Genomic DNA, 12,323 nt, shown 5'->3' with positions numbered 1-12,323 from the left:
TTCATCGTGGACAAGTTAAGAAATTAACGCAACAGTAAAGAGATTCTTAAACATTTATTGATCAGTTTAGTCAGGTATTTAGGAAACTGGAAAATAACGTATCAGCTGGCAAAGATGGTAGATGGTCAGACCAAAGTGGACTTTTCAGCAGGGTAACATCTGGTAACATCAGTGACGGTCCCTTTCCATTGTACAGGCTGGTATATTATGTATAGTAACAAATAGACTACAGTGAGTAACTATATACCTAAATAAGAGGTGTACTTGCTATAAGGACCAATGAGTGTAAATACAAATACACCATTTAATATTCTTGAGCATAGTATACACTATATGATCAAATGTATGTGGTCACCTGACCATCACACATATATGTCCTATTCCAAAACCATGGGCAATAGCATGGAGTTTTGCTACTTTAAAGGTTTTCGAATACATTTTAGAGATTGGCTATGGGGATTTTTTGCTCAATCAGCCACAAGAGCATTAGTGCAGTCGGGTTCTGATGTTGAGCTAGAAGGCTTAGCGTGGTGTCTGCGTTCCAGTTCATCCCAAAGGTGTTCAGAGGGCTTGAGCTCAGGGCTCTGTGCAGGCCACTCGAGTTCTTCCACTCCAACCTTTACAAACCATGTGTTTATGTTGCATTGCCATGCTGGAACAAGTTTGGACTATGTCTCTGTGTTCCAATGAGAAGAAATCATAATGCTACAGCATATAAAGACATTCTAGACAATTGTATGCTTCAAACTTTGTGGCAACAGTTTACGGAAGAACCACATATGGGTGTGATAGTTAGGTGTCCACAAACTTTAGGCCATAGAGTGTATCAAAGTAGAACTAATTAGTACCTCCTACAGGGGGCAGTACGAATCTAATCTAACTGCCTAGCGAACAGCGAAGAAGACGCGTATTCTCGCGAGATCTTTTTTTTAATTTCGTGAATTAGTTTTCAAACATGGCTTCCGAAGCAGACGCGGGCGCTGCAGCTGTTATTGAGGGAGACTCCGCGGAAAGGCGAGTTTCAATGAAAAATACGTTTAATATCTTTACTATGTCTTAAATATTTGACAAAGTGTTACTACACGGGTATAGCTAGCTGGCTTTTGCTCTTAGCACTTAATTTTCGAGCTTCATACAGAGTTTTAAACAGTAAACAGTTGCATTGTTGGGTCTTTTTATGCTAGTTAGCTGTATTTACAGCACAGCTCTGTTCTGTCACTGCAGGTTAAACAGAGCAAGAATCCACCTGAGAACTCTATACATTAACTTTTCTGACTGATTAAAGATATATACATATAACGACGTGTGTATATAAAAGTCAAGTCGTCTGCTGACTTGTAGAATTGAACATTTTCTATGAAACTGTGTTGCAGAGATGCATCATTAGGAGATCTAACAGCAAGCATGGAGTCAGGGTCCTCCAGTGGAAAAGACCCTACAGTAGGTTTCTAAACACAGTGAAACTCCTAATCACATGAATGCATGCAGTTTTTAAAAAATTGATTGACTAATTAATTCATTTGTGGTCCATGTTTATATCAGGGGTTCACAAAAATTTTGAACAAATGACCACAAATGGACATTTTGAATTTCTCTTATAATCTAGGAATTATTCTGACATCACGTTCCCATTTGATTCTGCCTCTGGCTTCAGTGACGACTGCTGATGCTTTTGTGTTTGTCAGGTGGGTGAATGCGCTGAGGGTGCAGACACGCACACAGGCTCAGGAGATGAGGAGAACGGACGACAGCTGGGTGAAGTAGAGCTACAGTGTGCGCTGTGCATGAAGTGGTTCACAGCCGACACTTTCGGCATCGATACTGCGTAAGAATGCAGACATCTCGCCTACGTTCATTTATTTCGCAAACACTTTTAGCCAAAGTCATGTAAAAGCTAGAGCTGAGCAGTTGAGGGTTCGAAGGCTATCTGACAGTACTGGGATTTGAACCTTATTCCTTACTCGCAAAGGAAAACTTTTAAGTGTGTGTGTGTGTTTCCTGTGTGATCATCAGAGGATGAGAAAGTTCAAATTCCAATCAGTGGCTCGCTCTGGTCCGCTTCACGTCTCCGCTTCAGGATCACACCTGAAAATTTAAAAGAAAAGCGTCCTGTGCTCCAGTTGCTCTCTGATCTTGTTTTTTTTTTTTTTTTCTTTTTTTCCAAAAAACACTTACTGAACATACTTGAGTTTATCACCTACTTGAATTAGCACAAGTTAATAAAAAAAAAAAAAAGATATATTTTTGACAATTAAATATCATGTAGGGGTTTTACTTGTTGGGTTCCTGCATATTTTTATTCTTACTCATTTGTCGTTAGCCTGTCGGGAACATTTTAAGAATTCCGTGGTCATTCTGTCAAGCATTTGTTGAGAGTAAGAGAAAAAAAATCATACTTGGTGTCATTGGCAATGAGTGGAGATATTCAAGTATGTGCTTCTCACTGTGATCAAATTACAAACTCTGATGACCATGTATGTCATTCCTTCTGTGCAGAAGAGGTGTATGGAGTGTAAAATGTGTATAGAGTAGATGTGTGTATATATAAACATTTGTATTTTTTTTTTCTTTTTTCTCTTCCCCGCAGAACCTGCCTTCCATTCATGACCAATTATGTGTTCCACTGCAATGTGTGTCATCACAGCGGAAATACGTACTTCCTGAGAAAGCAAGCGAGTGAGTGTTGTGTGTCTAGTCTCTGTACAGTATTTATTCCGAAGAACATTGATTTAGATTTCTGTTCCTGTTTATTAAAATGATCCTCAGACCTGAAGGAGATGTGCCTCACAGCCCTGGCTAATCTGACATGGAGGTCACGGACTCAGGAGGAGCATCCAAAGACAATGTTTTCCAAAGATAAGGTAATGTATTGAGATCTCACTTGCAGAACATGACTATATATTAGGGCTGGGGAAAATAAATTCTTTGATATATCGTGATTGCATGTGAGTATTGCGTCAATCCTTTAAAATATACTTTTGAACTGAAATAACAGATGCATTTATATATTATGTAGCCTATAATTTTTTGAAATACTGCTACAGATAAAGAGATGCCAGCCTGTAGGTCTGACTTTGACTGAGAGAAATATATTTCTCTATTTTTCAGGATATTATTCCCTTCATCGATAAGTACTGGGAGTGTATGACAACTCGTCAGAGACCAGGAAAGCTGACATGGCCGAATAATATAGTAAAGACCATGGTAATTATATTTAATCCTTATTTTCTCATCTTTGATTTTTTTTTTCTAGCTCACTGGACCAGCTTATGCAAGTTCTCTTATGTAATTTTTTATTTTTAATTATTATTATTTTTTTTTCTTCCTCTTTCTAGAGTAAAGAGCGTGATGTGTTCCTTGTGAAGGAACATCCTGACCCAGGCAGTAAAGATCCTGAAGAAGACTACCCCAAGTTTGGTCTGCTTGATCAGGTATTGATATTAATGCATTTTTTTTTTTTTTCTTCTTCTCTTCTTCTTCCTTTTTTTTTTCCCTTTCCCTATTTAGTGCATTCAGAAAGCATTTAGAAGACTTCACTTTTTCCTAATTTTCTGTTAGTCTTTACAGCAAAAATATCTTGCATATGTATTCACATATGTTTAATGAGCCTTGAGAAGTTGTATCTTGAGTAATGTTCACTTGTTCTATGAACATTATGAGATCAGAGAAATTGTCCATAGACCTCTGCATTATTCTTAAATGGAAGAATTCTAAAAGCAGTAAGAGTCTTACTGGAACTGGAGCTCAGCCACAAAGAGCAAACAGGGTTTTATTTAGCAGAGGTGACCAAAAAAGCTGAAGATCTCACTGGCAGGACTTAAGGACCCCCGTATGAGAACGTGAGATCCTGTCAGAAGAAGAACAGTCTCTGCAGAACTCCATTGTCAAAAGCAATCAGGCTTTCAGACTGAAGGTCCTCAGTAACAGGCACATGACAGTTTGCATAACATTTACCAAATGACACCTAAAGTATTGTCTAGGATGTAAGAACTAAATTTTATAGTCTGCAGAAACCAAGATAAATTTTTTTTTTTTGTCCTAAATGCCAAGCATCTGGAGGAAACCAGGTACTACTCACACAATTCCATTCCTACTATGAAGCATGGTGTTGGTAGCATCATGCTGTGAAAATGACTTTCAGCAGAAGGGAGACTGGGAGGCATCCTAGAAGCAAACTCACTCGCTTTTCAAAACAACAACACAAAACACACAATCAAGGAAGAGGACGTAAGCATGAAAGAACATATTATCAGAAATATTGGCTTTGGGACAAGTCCGTAAAATTCCTTGCCTGGCCGACTCTCTGGAAGTATCTGAAAATGGCGGTACAGCGGCACTCCTCATCCAAGCTGACAAGCTTGAGAGGTTCTGCAGAGAGGAGTGGGAGAAGATCCTCGAATGCAGATGTGCTAAGCTTGTAGCATCAAACCCTAGGAGGCTTCACACTATAATTGCGATCAAGGTGCTTCAGCAAAAGTATGACGTATTCAAAGTACTGAAAACTTGCATGCATGTGAAGTTTCAGTTTCTAGCTTTTTTTTTTCATCTTACCTGTTTGTGTTTTCATTATGGAGCCTATTTTGCTGTAAAAATGTGTAACCTAAGAAACAGAGGAAACATTAAAGGGGTTTTGACCCTTTTTACATGCACTGTAGAGATTTTGAACAAGTGCATTTGCTAAACTGCAGTGTTTGTTGTCTGTTCAAGGACTTGGCCAATATCGGACCATCATATGACAGCCAAAAGCAAACGACTGCTGTTACAACGGGTGGCAGTCTAAATGGTAAGGCATCTGTCGAGTTGCTGTAATGTGAATTTAAATGAATGATTTACAGGAAAAACAAATATGCACAGGACTAGCAGATCAGTGTTCTGATGTTTAGGATGTTTGCTTCTTTACTTTTCACACATGAGCTATGATGTAGCTCGTACATAATGGAAGTCTGTAGTGCCGAATCTGTTTGAAAATTACATGCACAAATCTGCAGATACTGTATTTTCTTCAAACAATATTAAGCTACATAATCTAGTTAGAAATTGGATATACTGTGTATAAATAAAAAAGTAAAACATATTGGATTTATTTGTTGGGCAGTGTACACATCGTACCAATTTATATTTGGTGTTAGGAATGTTTTAATAAATGCTCTTGTTGAGCGTGCACTTTAACAGTTCTGCATTATATTCTAGGTGGATCGTCATTTTCAGGTGAATATGTAACCTAACGTCTGTGGCATTTGGAGCTCAGTCCTGCTTTTTGTGCCCCTTTTAATCCTTTTGCTCCTTGACTTTGTTTTCATTATCTCAAGCTTTGCGTATTGTTTGGTTTTTAAGCTTGTTGTTTGCCTTCCTTCTATCGGGATGTACTGTCCTCAACCTTCATCCTGACGTGTCCACTAATTCCTGCTTATTTGTGCTTGCGCTTGTCCTCTTTGCCACAAACAAATCGAATGGAAATTTATGTGCCACGGCCTTTGGTGTCAGGGCTTACCAAAATTCTGTCTCCACTGCTTTGAATAGAGATTTGTGTCTAATCCTGTGGCTATTAGATAATAGCCAAGCCCTGATCAGACCTCTGTCCTTGGCGGTAGTAAACGAATGCTAAAATGTACGTCTGAGTGTATCTTTCATCTGATGTTGTTTGTTTTTCTTACTTTTTTTCTCCAAGTGTAACGTAGGTGGCTAACTGTAGGACTTTGAGATTGCTTCCTGGGTTTGGTTTTCCAAAAACAAGCATCACAGCACAATAAACGATCACAATATAGCCAATCTAGTACTCTAGTCTTTGAATATTTATGACAGTATTAATAATACTGAAGGATTTTAACACTATATTGTTTTTGGGAAACTGAGTCTTGGGTACTTAAGCACAGATCACAGTTTCTTCATTCTTCTTATTCAGTTTAAAAAAGTCTTCAGTGTGTATTGCTCTTTTCAAGTGATACAGTAACAGATTGGTACACTGCTTCTTACAGGCTTAGGGTGTTTTCAGCAGCTTTAGCTGAGGGGCGTGTAGATCTAAAAGCACACTCGTGAATCTGTTTCTTTCATTGGTCAGAAATAAAGAGACGGAAAATGTAAGTGCTTCAGAAAATGTTTGTGCATCACATCCAGCATTTATATTCTCTTTTTGTTTGGTCCAAATATCCAGAACACATTGTATTTCTGTAGCGCTACAACTCTCTCTTTTGGCTCAGTTTGTGTCTCGTGGCTCAGTTTGTGTGTTTGTGTCTAACGAATCGCTCTCAGGCTGGCTGTTTTGGTCCTCACCCAGTTGCAATTGCTGTCTTCTCACCTGCACACACCAACCACAGCGAGGGGGAAACACACCAGGGTTCGATTCAAACAGACTAAACACCACATATGAGAAAGCACCCTAAGTCAGTTTGTACAGTTTTACTTGGATTATGGCGTTTGTGGAGCAGCACAAAAAAATTTGTTAGAGCATCTAGCAATAAAAACCTGTCCCAATCCCTAAACCAGACATGATTGTGGTTGGTGATTGGTGTTTAAATTCATCATGTGTATTGAGAACTGCATTCTTAAGCTACTCTTTCTATCAAGGTGGCCTTCCTCCACCTGGTACAGGCAAAGGCCGAGGCGCCAAACGCAAGCAGCAACAGCAGCAGGACGGAGCCACTGCAGGAACAGCTAAGAGAACACGCAGGTAACGAGTTAACGTGTTATTTGTTGATGTGTTAGTTGTATCTTTGCTTCACTCTAATTGGTGTTTTCTTGCTCCCCAGTGACCCTCTGTTTGCAGCACAGCGCCTGCCTCCTCACGGCTATCCTCTTGAGCACCCGTTTAACAAAGATGGCTATCGCTACATCCTGGCCGAGCCAGACCCACACGCGCCAGACCCAGAGAAGCTGGAGCTGGACTGCTGGGCGGGAAAGCCCATCCCTGGAGACCTGTACCGAGCGTGTCTCTATGAGAGAGTGCTGCTCGCCCTGCATGATCGAGGTACATTAGCGACTTACACACGGTGTCACTGCGTCTCCACGTTATTAATGTTGCCGGACCACTGGAAATGCTTATAATTAATAATTATACACACTTGCACTATGAATAGGGAAAAGGAGATGAATTAACAAATGGATCTCCACTTCCTGTTATGTTTTCTAAGCTCCCCAGCTAAAGATCTCTGATGATCGCCTGACTGTGACTGGAGAGAAAGGCTACTCGATGGTGCGAGCGTCTCACGGCATACGAAAGGGGGCCTGGTACTTCGAGGTGACCGTAGATGAGATGCCCGCTGACACTGCTGCCCGCCTCGGCTGGTCCCAACCTTTAGGTTAGTATTAATTCACCCAGAAATGCTTAATTACAGGAAATACCTATAAGCACTAGGTTGTATTATGAAAATGAGATCACAGCAGTGGGTCTTGCTGCAGTGGCTTTTATAGGCGTATAAGTCTTTGTTCTTTTCGTCAGTTAGTTCTAGTTTATATTTATTGCAGCAATTGCTCAGATGTTACTCATTTGATCCAAGCTATGCCCAAGAAACACCCACAGAATGTACATTCTTCGTCTATATAATATACTATATATATACTATATATAAAGTATATTATATACTATATCTGGTGCCTGGCACAGTATACGCCACATGACCAAAAGTTAGGAAAATATTAAAATCCAGTTAAAGGTACATTAGGTAAGCTTAGTCATGTTTTTCAAGATTAGGTCTCTAATGGTTAAGTAGGTGGGTTTGATTTCCCCCCCCTTTCCCACCCATGCTCACAAAGCTCCGCCCTCTGGGATGTATGGTGGCCCAAGTTGAGTGTCTATGAAATGACTGACCCTCAGAAACACCAGAAGTCAGTTTTCTGAATGGGTTTTATCCGCCACATAATATGCTTGTGCTAAGGACATGGTTTAAACCATTATTTTTGATCGTGTTTTACATATCTTTCAGGTTATTCGAAGAAGCATGAAAAATCGACTATTGCACCTTTAAATACTAAGCTGAAAAAATGTTTGTAGCTGTATTTTAAAGTCAGTGTTTGGTAGAGCCTAACAGATGTGTTCCAAAGATTTGGTGCATAAAAAGCAAATGTTATTACACATTCATGTCAGATTTTTTTTGTGTTGAAAATTTGAGTTGCATTCAATACCTGACAATATGAATGCTGAAATAATGAACTGTAACTACTATTTCACTGTTAGTGACTTACCCGCAGATGTTGTTTTAACCACAATACTGTTCATGGCGTTCTAGTCAAAGTAAGACATCAGTATTTGTGGCTGCTATGTTGTAGGTAATCTTCAGGCTCCGCTGGGCTACGATAAGTTCAGCTATTCGTGGCGCAGTAAAAAGGGCACCCGCTTCCATCAGTCCATTGGGAAACATTATTCTGATGGTTACGGACAGGGAGACATCCTGGGCTTCTTCATCGAGCTGCCAGATGCTACCGAGACTGCAAGGGCATTGCCAGACACGTACAAAGACAAAGTATGAGCAGTATGAGTTATCACAATGTTCTCGCTAACAGTTGTTCTCTAAAATGAAAACTTGCCAAATTATAAATACTTGTTCCACTGAGTGACTTGATCAATATTCTTCTTTCTTGCAGGCACTGATTAAATTTAAAAGCTACCTCTACTTTGAGGAGAAGGATTACGTGGACAAGGCAGAGAAGAGCTTAAAGGCAATGAATAAAAGTCGAGTGAGTGATAAATCCTGTTCGAAATTTGCACACTTGGTCTCTTGGAAATTGCATTCACAAATTCTTTGTGTCTGGTTAAATCTTTCTAGATGATTTTTTACAAGAATGGTGTGAATCAGGGGGTGGCTTTTGAGAACCTGTTTGAAGGCATGTATTTCCCCGCCATATCGCTCTACAAAAATTGTCAGGTATGATACTTTGCTCTCTACTATTTATTCATCTAAGAAGGGTAGACTAGTGTTAATGTTGTCTAAGACAAGATGGCATTGTAGGGGTGGACAAAAACACTGGGACATTCATAGTTGCCCGGTGGGAAAAGTAGGTTCAGTAGGCACTTGTGGTTTTTTTCTTTTTCCCCCCTCTTTTCCTCATGTTCAGAAACCAGAGAATGCTGTAACTATAACACTTGCTACTCATTCTGATTCCCACCATCTGCTGCAATACACGTCAGTTTAACTAGCATGATCTAGTTGAAGCTAGTTAAGTGCTATCTGCCCTCTTCCACATACACGAGCTCACAGACATACACGTTTAGCTAGTGTCGCTGTGATTGACCACCCAGTCAGCATGGCTTCCGGTCATGGATTGTTGTGGCATCACTGGGATTTGACCCTGTGAGCTGTTGTGCCACTCTGGAGCTCTTGAATATCTTTTATGTGTGATGCGGTGAGGAAAGAAAACAATGCAGCTCTGAACTATAATGTTAGCCAATGGCTTACAGACTAGTTTTCATACCTCGTTCACTTTTTAAAAGAGGATAATGACTTTGGTATTTTTTTTAATATACTATTTATATACTTTTGTATTTTAGTATTATTACATTGTTATCTTTTCAATTATGTTTCTGAGCAACCAAAACATAGGCAAGCACATTAGAGCTAATGAGGTTATGATTTGTCTGCTCCTGCATTGTACTAAAATTAAACATAAAAACCTGTTTATCAGATTTTACCTTTAGGCTCCAATTTTTATTCCCCTCCAAATGCACCAGTCTTTATTTGGGTTCTTTTTAAGACCTTTCAGCAGCCAGTGAATAATTTTTAAACACATATGTTTAGGTTTTTGCTGGAACATGCCTTATTTTTCCAGATTTAGTTGCAATTCAACATAAGAAACTCTAGGTGGTGACACTGGCAGCGTATCCAACTGTTTGCGTCTCCTTCTGCAGGTATCGGTTAATTTTGGACCACATTTCAAACACCCGCCAAAAGATGTCAAGTTCCAGCCAGTGAGTACAGTAAATATGTGGTGGTTTGTAGATTATTATTATTATTATTACTTTTTTTGTTTGGGTTTTCTGAGCCTGTGATTTGTTGTATGTTCAGATGAGTGATATGGGATGGGGTGCAGTGATCGAACATTCTCTAGCAGACATCCTTTACCACGTGGAAACGGAGGTTGACGGCCGGCGCAGCCCTCCATGGGAAGGTTAACCGCTGCTTTCTTCAGCTACACGCGTTAAAGGAAGCGCTTTTTAAATCATGAAGTCTATGTACTGGATCTATAGCATGTAGCTGATTTACCACAGGCAATTCTGATGTGTTTTCTCGTACTAAGAAAAGACTGGAAAACTCATTTCCCTTAATCTTACTTAGAATGGAAGCAGCTTTAAAATAAGGCAAATTTATAATGCGACTTGAAGATCACGACTGTTAGATGTTTACAGTAAAGGTTTTTAGGACAGACATTAGACAGACACGAGACAATGTCTAACCATGGTTTTTTTTTTTTTTTCCCAGTGTCAACACTTTTGTAAATATCAGAGGTAAAGTTTTTTGACAGGGGAAAGTCTTCAGAACGGAGGGCTTCGCAGTTTCTCTGTAATCTAACGAGCTTTTTTTTCATTTGCTTTGTTAACTTGAAGCAGAGAAAAAAGAGAGACTGGTGAACAAACGAGTGATTATAGCTATAATGTTGCTGTAATGTTTTGTGGATGTCGCTCAACATTAAACGTAAAACAAACGTTCGTTTTAGTTAAAAGTACAACGCTGTTCGTTTATAAATGAAAATTGTTAGTCTGATTGCTGTGGTATAAAAGGACTGAAAACACTTCAGGATGTGCTGTTAATGGAAAATAATCAACTTTGCAACACTGGAGTGATGCAGTAAAGCGCAATTCTGGTTGCTTACGCTTTTTACGTGTGTAAGTCTGTAATCCATAAACACAAGTACTTTTCTTTGATAAGAGTCCCGTCTGTAGAGGATGAGTTGTACGAATGTACAGCTTAAATTACAGATAACTTTAACTAAAGAAATAAGCGACGTATTCTACATAAATACTTGTTTATTGACTCGCCCATCAACTGTGCTTAGATTAAAATTATGAATAAGTTTTGAGTTAATGGGTTTTGTGTTATTTTTCTTAGTACAATGAAACACGTCAGTTCTTGTCCATGGTTATTGCGCATACACTATATGGCCAAAAGTTTACGGACACCTGACCATCACAACCATATGTACGTCTTCTCCAAAATGTTGCCACTAAGTTGGAAGCGCAGAGTTGTCTAGAATGTTTTTGTATGCTGTAGTATTACAATTTCCCTTCACTGGAACTAAGAGGCTGAAACCTGTTCCAGCATGACAATGCCCCTGTGCACAAAGCGAGCTCCATGAAGACAAGGTTTGAGAAGGTTGGAGTGGAAGAACTCGAGTGTCCTGCACAGTTCCCTGACCTCAACCCCACTGAACACCTTTGGGATGAACTGGAACTCCATCTTTACCCCAGACCTCCTCACCCAACATCAGTGCCTGATCTCACTAATGCTCTTGTAGCTGAATGAACACAAATTCCCACAGCCACGCTCAAATTTAGTGGAAAGCCTTCCCAGAAGAGTGGAGATTATAATAACAGCAAAGGGGGAATAAATCTGGAACGGGATGTTCAGCAAGGACATATAGGTGTGATGGTCAGGTGTCCACAAACTTTTGGCCATATAGTGTACCTTACAGATGCTTTAGATAGAAATTTGGTTGAAAAACGCTAGAACATTCCTTTAATGTGAAGCCTAACACCTTACCTGTGGAGCTAATACACTTCTAAACACCCAAATCCCAACTTTACGTTGTCTCTATTCCATTTTCACTCGTAAGTGAATCTGGTTGTTGTGCTAAGTACACAACACGTTTCAGAGAAATTTAAGGCTCAGAGAAATTTCTAGCAAGTGAGGCATATTTGGTCGTTTATTACACTGAATCTATATTGTCCATGGTCGAGCCTATGAGTTAGAATACAATGCTTACATGTATTATCCATTGTGTATTATTATTATCCAACATGAAGAGAAATTGTTGCATCAATACTGAGAGTTGCAGTAAACTACAGGACATTTTGTGTGCCATTGTTTTTTACTCATCATACATAAACCAGTGATATGGATGGAGAATAGTTGGCTTTATACCCGTCGACCACCAACAAATTCTCTGTTGCATATCTGATACCAGAAATAACAGGCCATAGATTTAGTCCTTGTCTTTTCTTTGAGCCCCATTTTCTTGTTTATTTTAATTCACCTAGGTGTAAAGTATCATTTATTTTATTGATGTGTTTTCATATCCCTAAGCCTTGTTTTATACTGAAGCTTGTTTTAATAAAGATAAATATTCTAAAATATTCTAATGACCATGGCATTGCCAGTGTTTTTTTTAGTTTTTTT

The 12,323-nt window shown here is 39.3% G+C and overlaps 1 protein-coding gene across 2 annotated transcripts; it reads left to right on the top strand.

The window, feature by feature from the left end:
- Positions 1–886: 886 nt before the first annotated feature.
- Positions 887–12,280, top strand: ash2l (ash2 like, histone lysine methyltransferase complex subunit). 2 transcript variants are annotated; one of them, XM_026943992.3, is made up of 17 exons: positions 887–1,014; positions 1,374–1,440; positions 1,686–1,825; positions 2,588–2,676; positions 2,767–2,861; positions 3,109–3,204; positions 3,336–3,431; positions 4,708–4,783; positions 5,191–5,208; positions 6,565–6,667; positions 6,747–6,964; positions 7,128–7,295; positions 8,263–8,456; positions 8,578–8,670; positions 8,760–8,858; positions 9,839–9,898; positions 9,996–12,280. In XM_026943992.3, exons 1-17 carry the CDS (start codon positions 956–958, stop codon positions 10,101–10,103), a joined length of 1,779 nt encoding a protein of 592 aa, XP_026799793.1. In that variant the 5' UTR covers positions 887–955; the 3' UTR covers positions 10,104–12,280. The 2 variants fall into 2 exon arrangements, with proteins under 2 accessions (XP_026799793.1, XP_026799794.1); XM_026943993.3 differs by lacking the exon at positions 5,191–5,208.
- Positions 12,281–12,323: the final 43 nt, after the last annotated feature.

Source organism: Pangasianodon hypophthalmus, chromosome 17, assembly GCF_027358585.1.
Source record: "Pangasianodon hypophthalmus isolate fPanHyp1 chromosome 17, fPanHyp1.pri, whole genome shotgun sequence".
NCBI classification, from domain to species: Eukaryota; Metazoa; Chordata; class Actinopteri; order Siluriformes; family Pangasiidae; genus Pangasianodon; species Pangasianodon hypophthalmus.
This window is presented reverse-complemented; position numbering and strand designations above follow the sequence as displayed.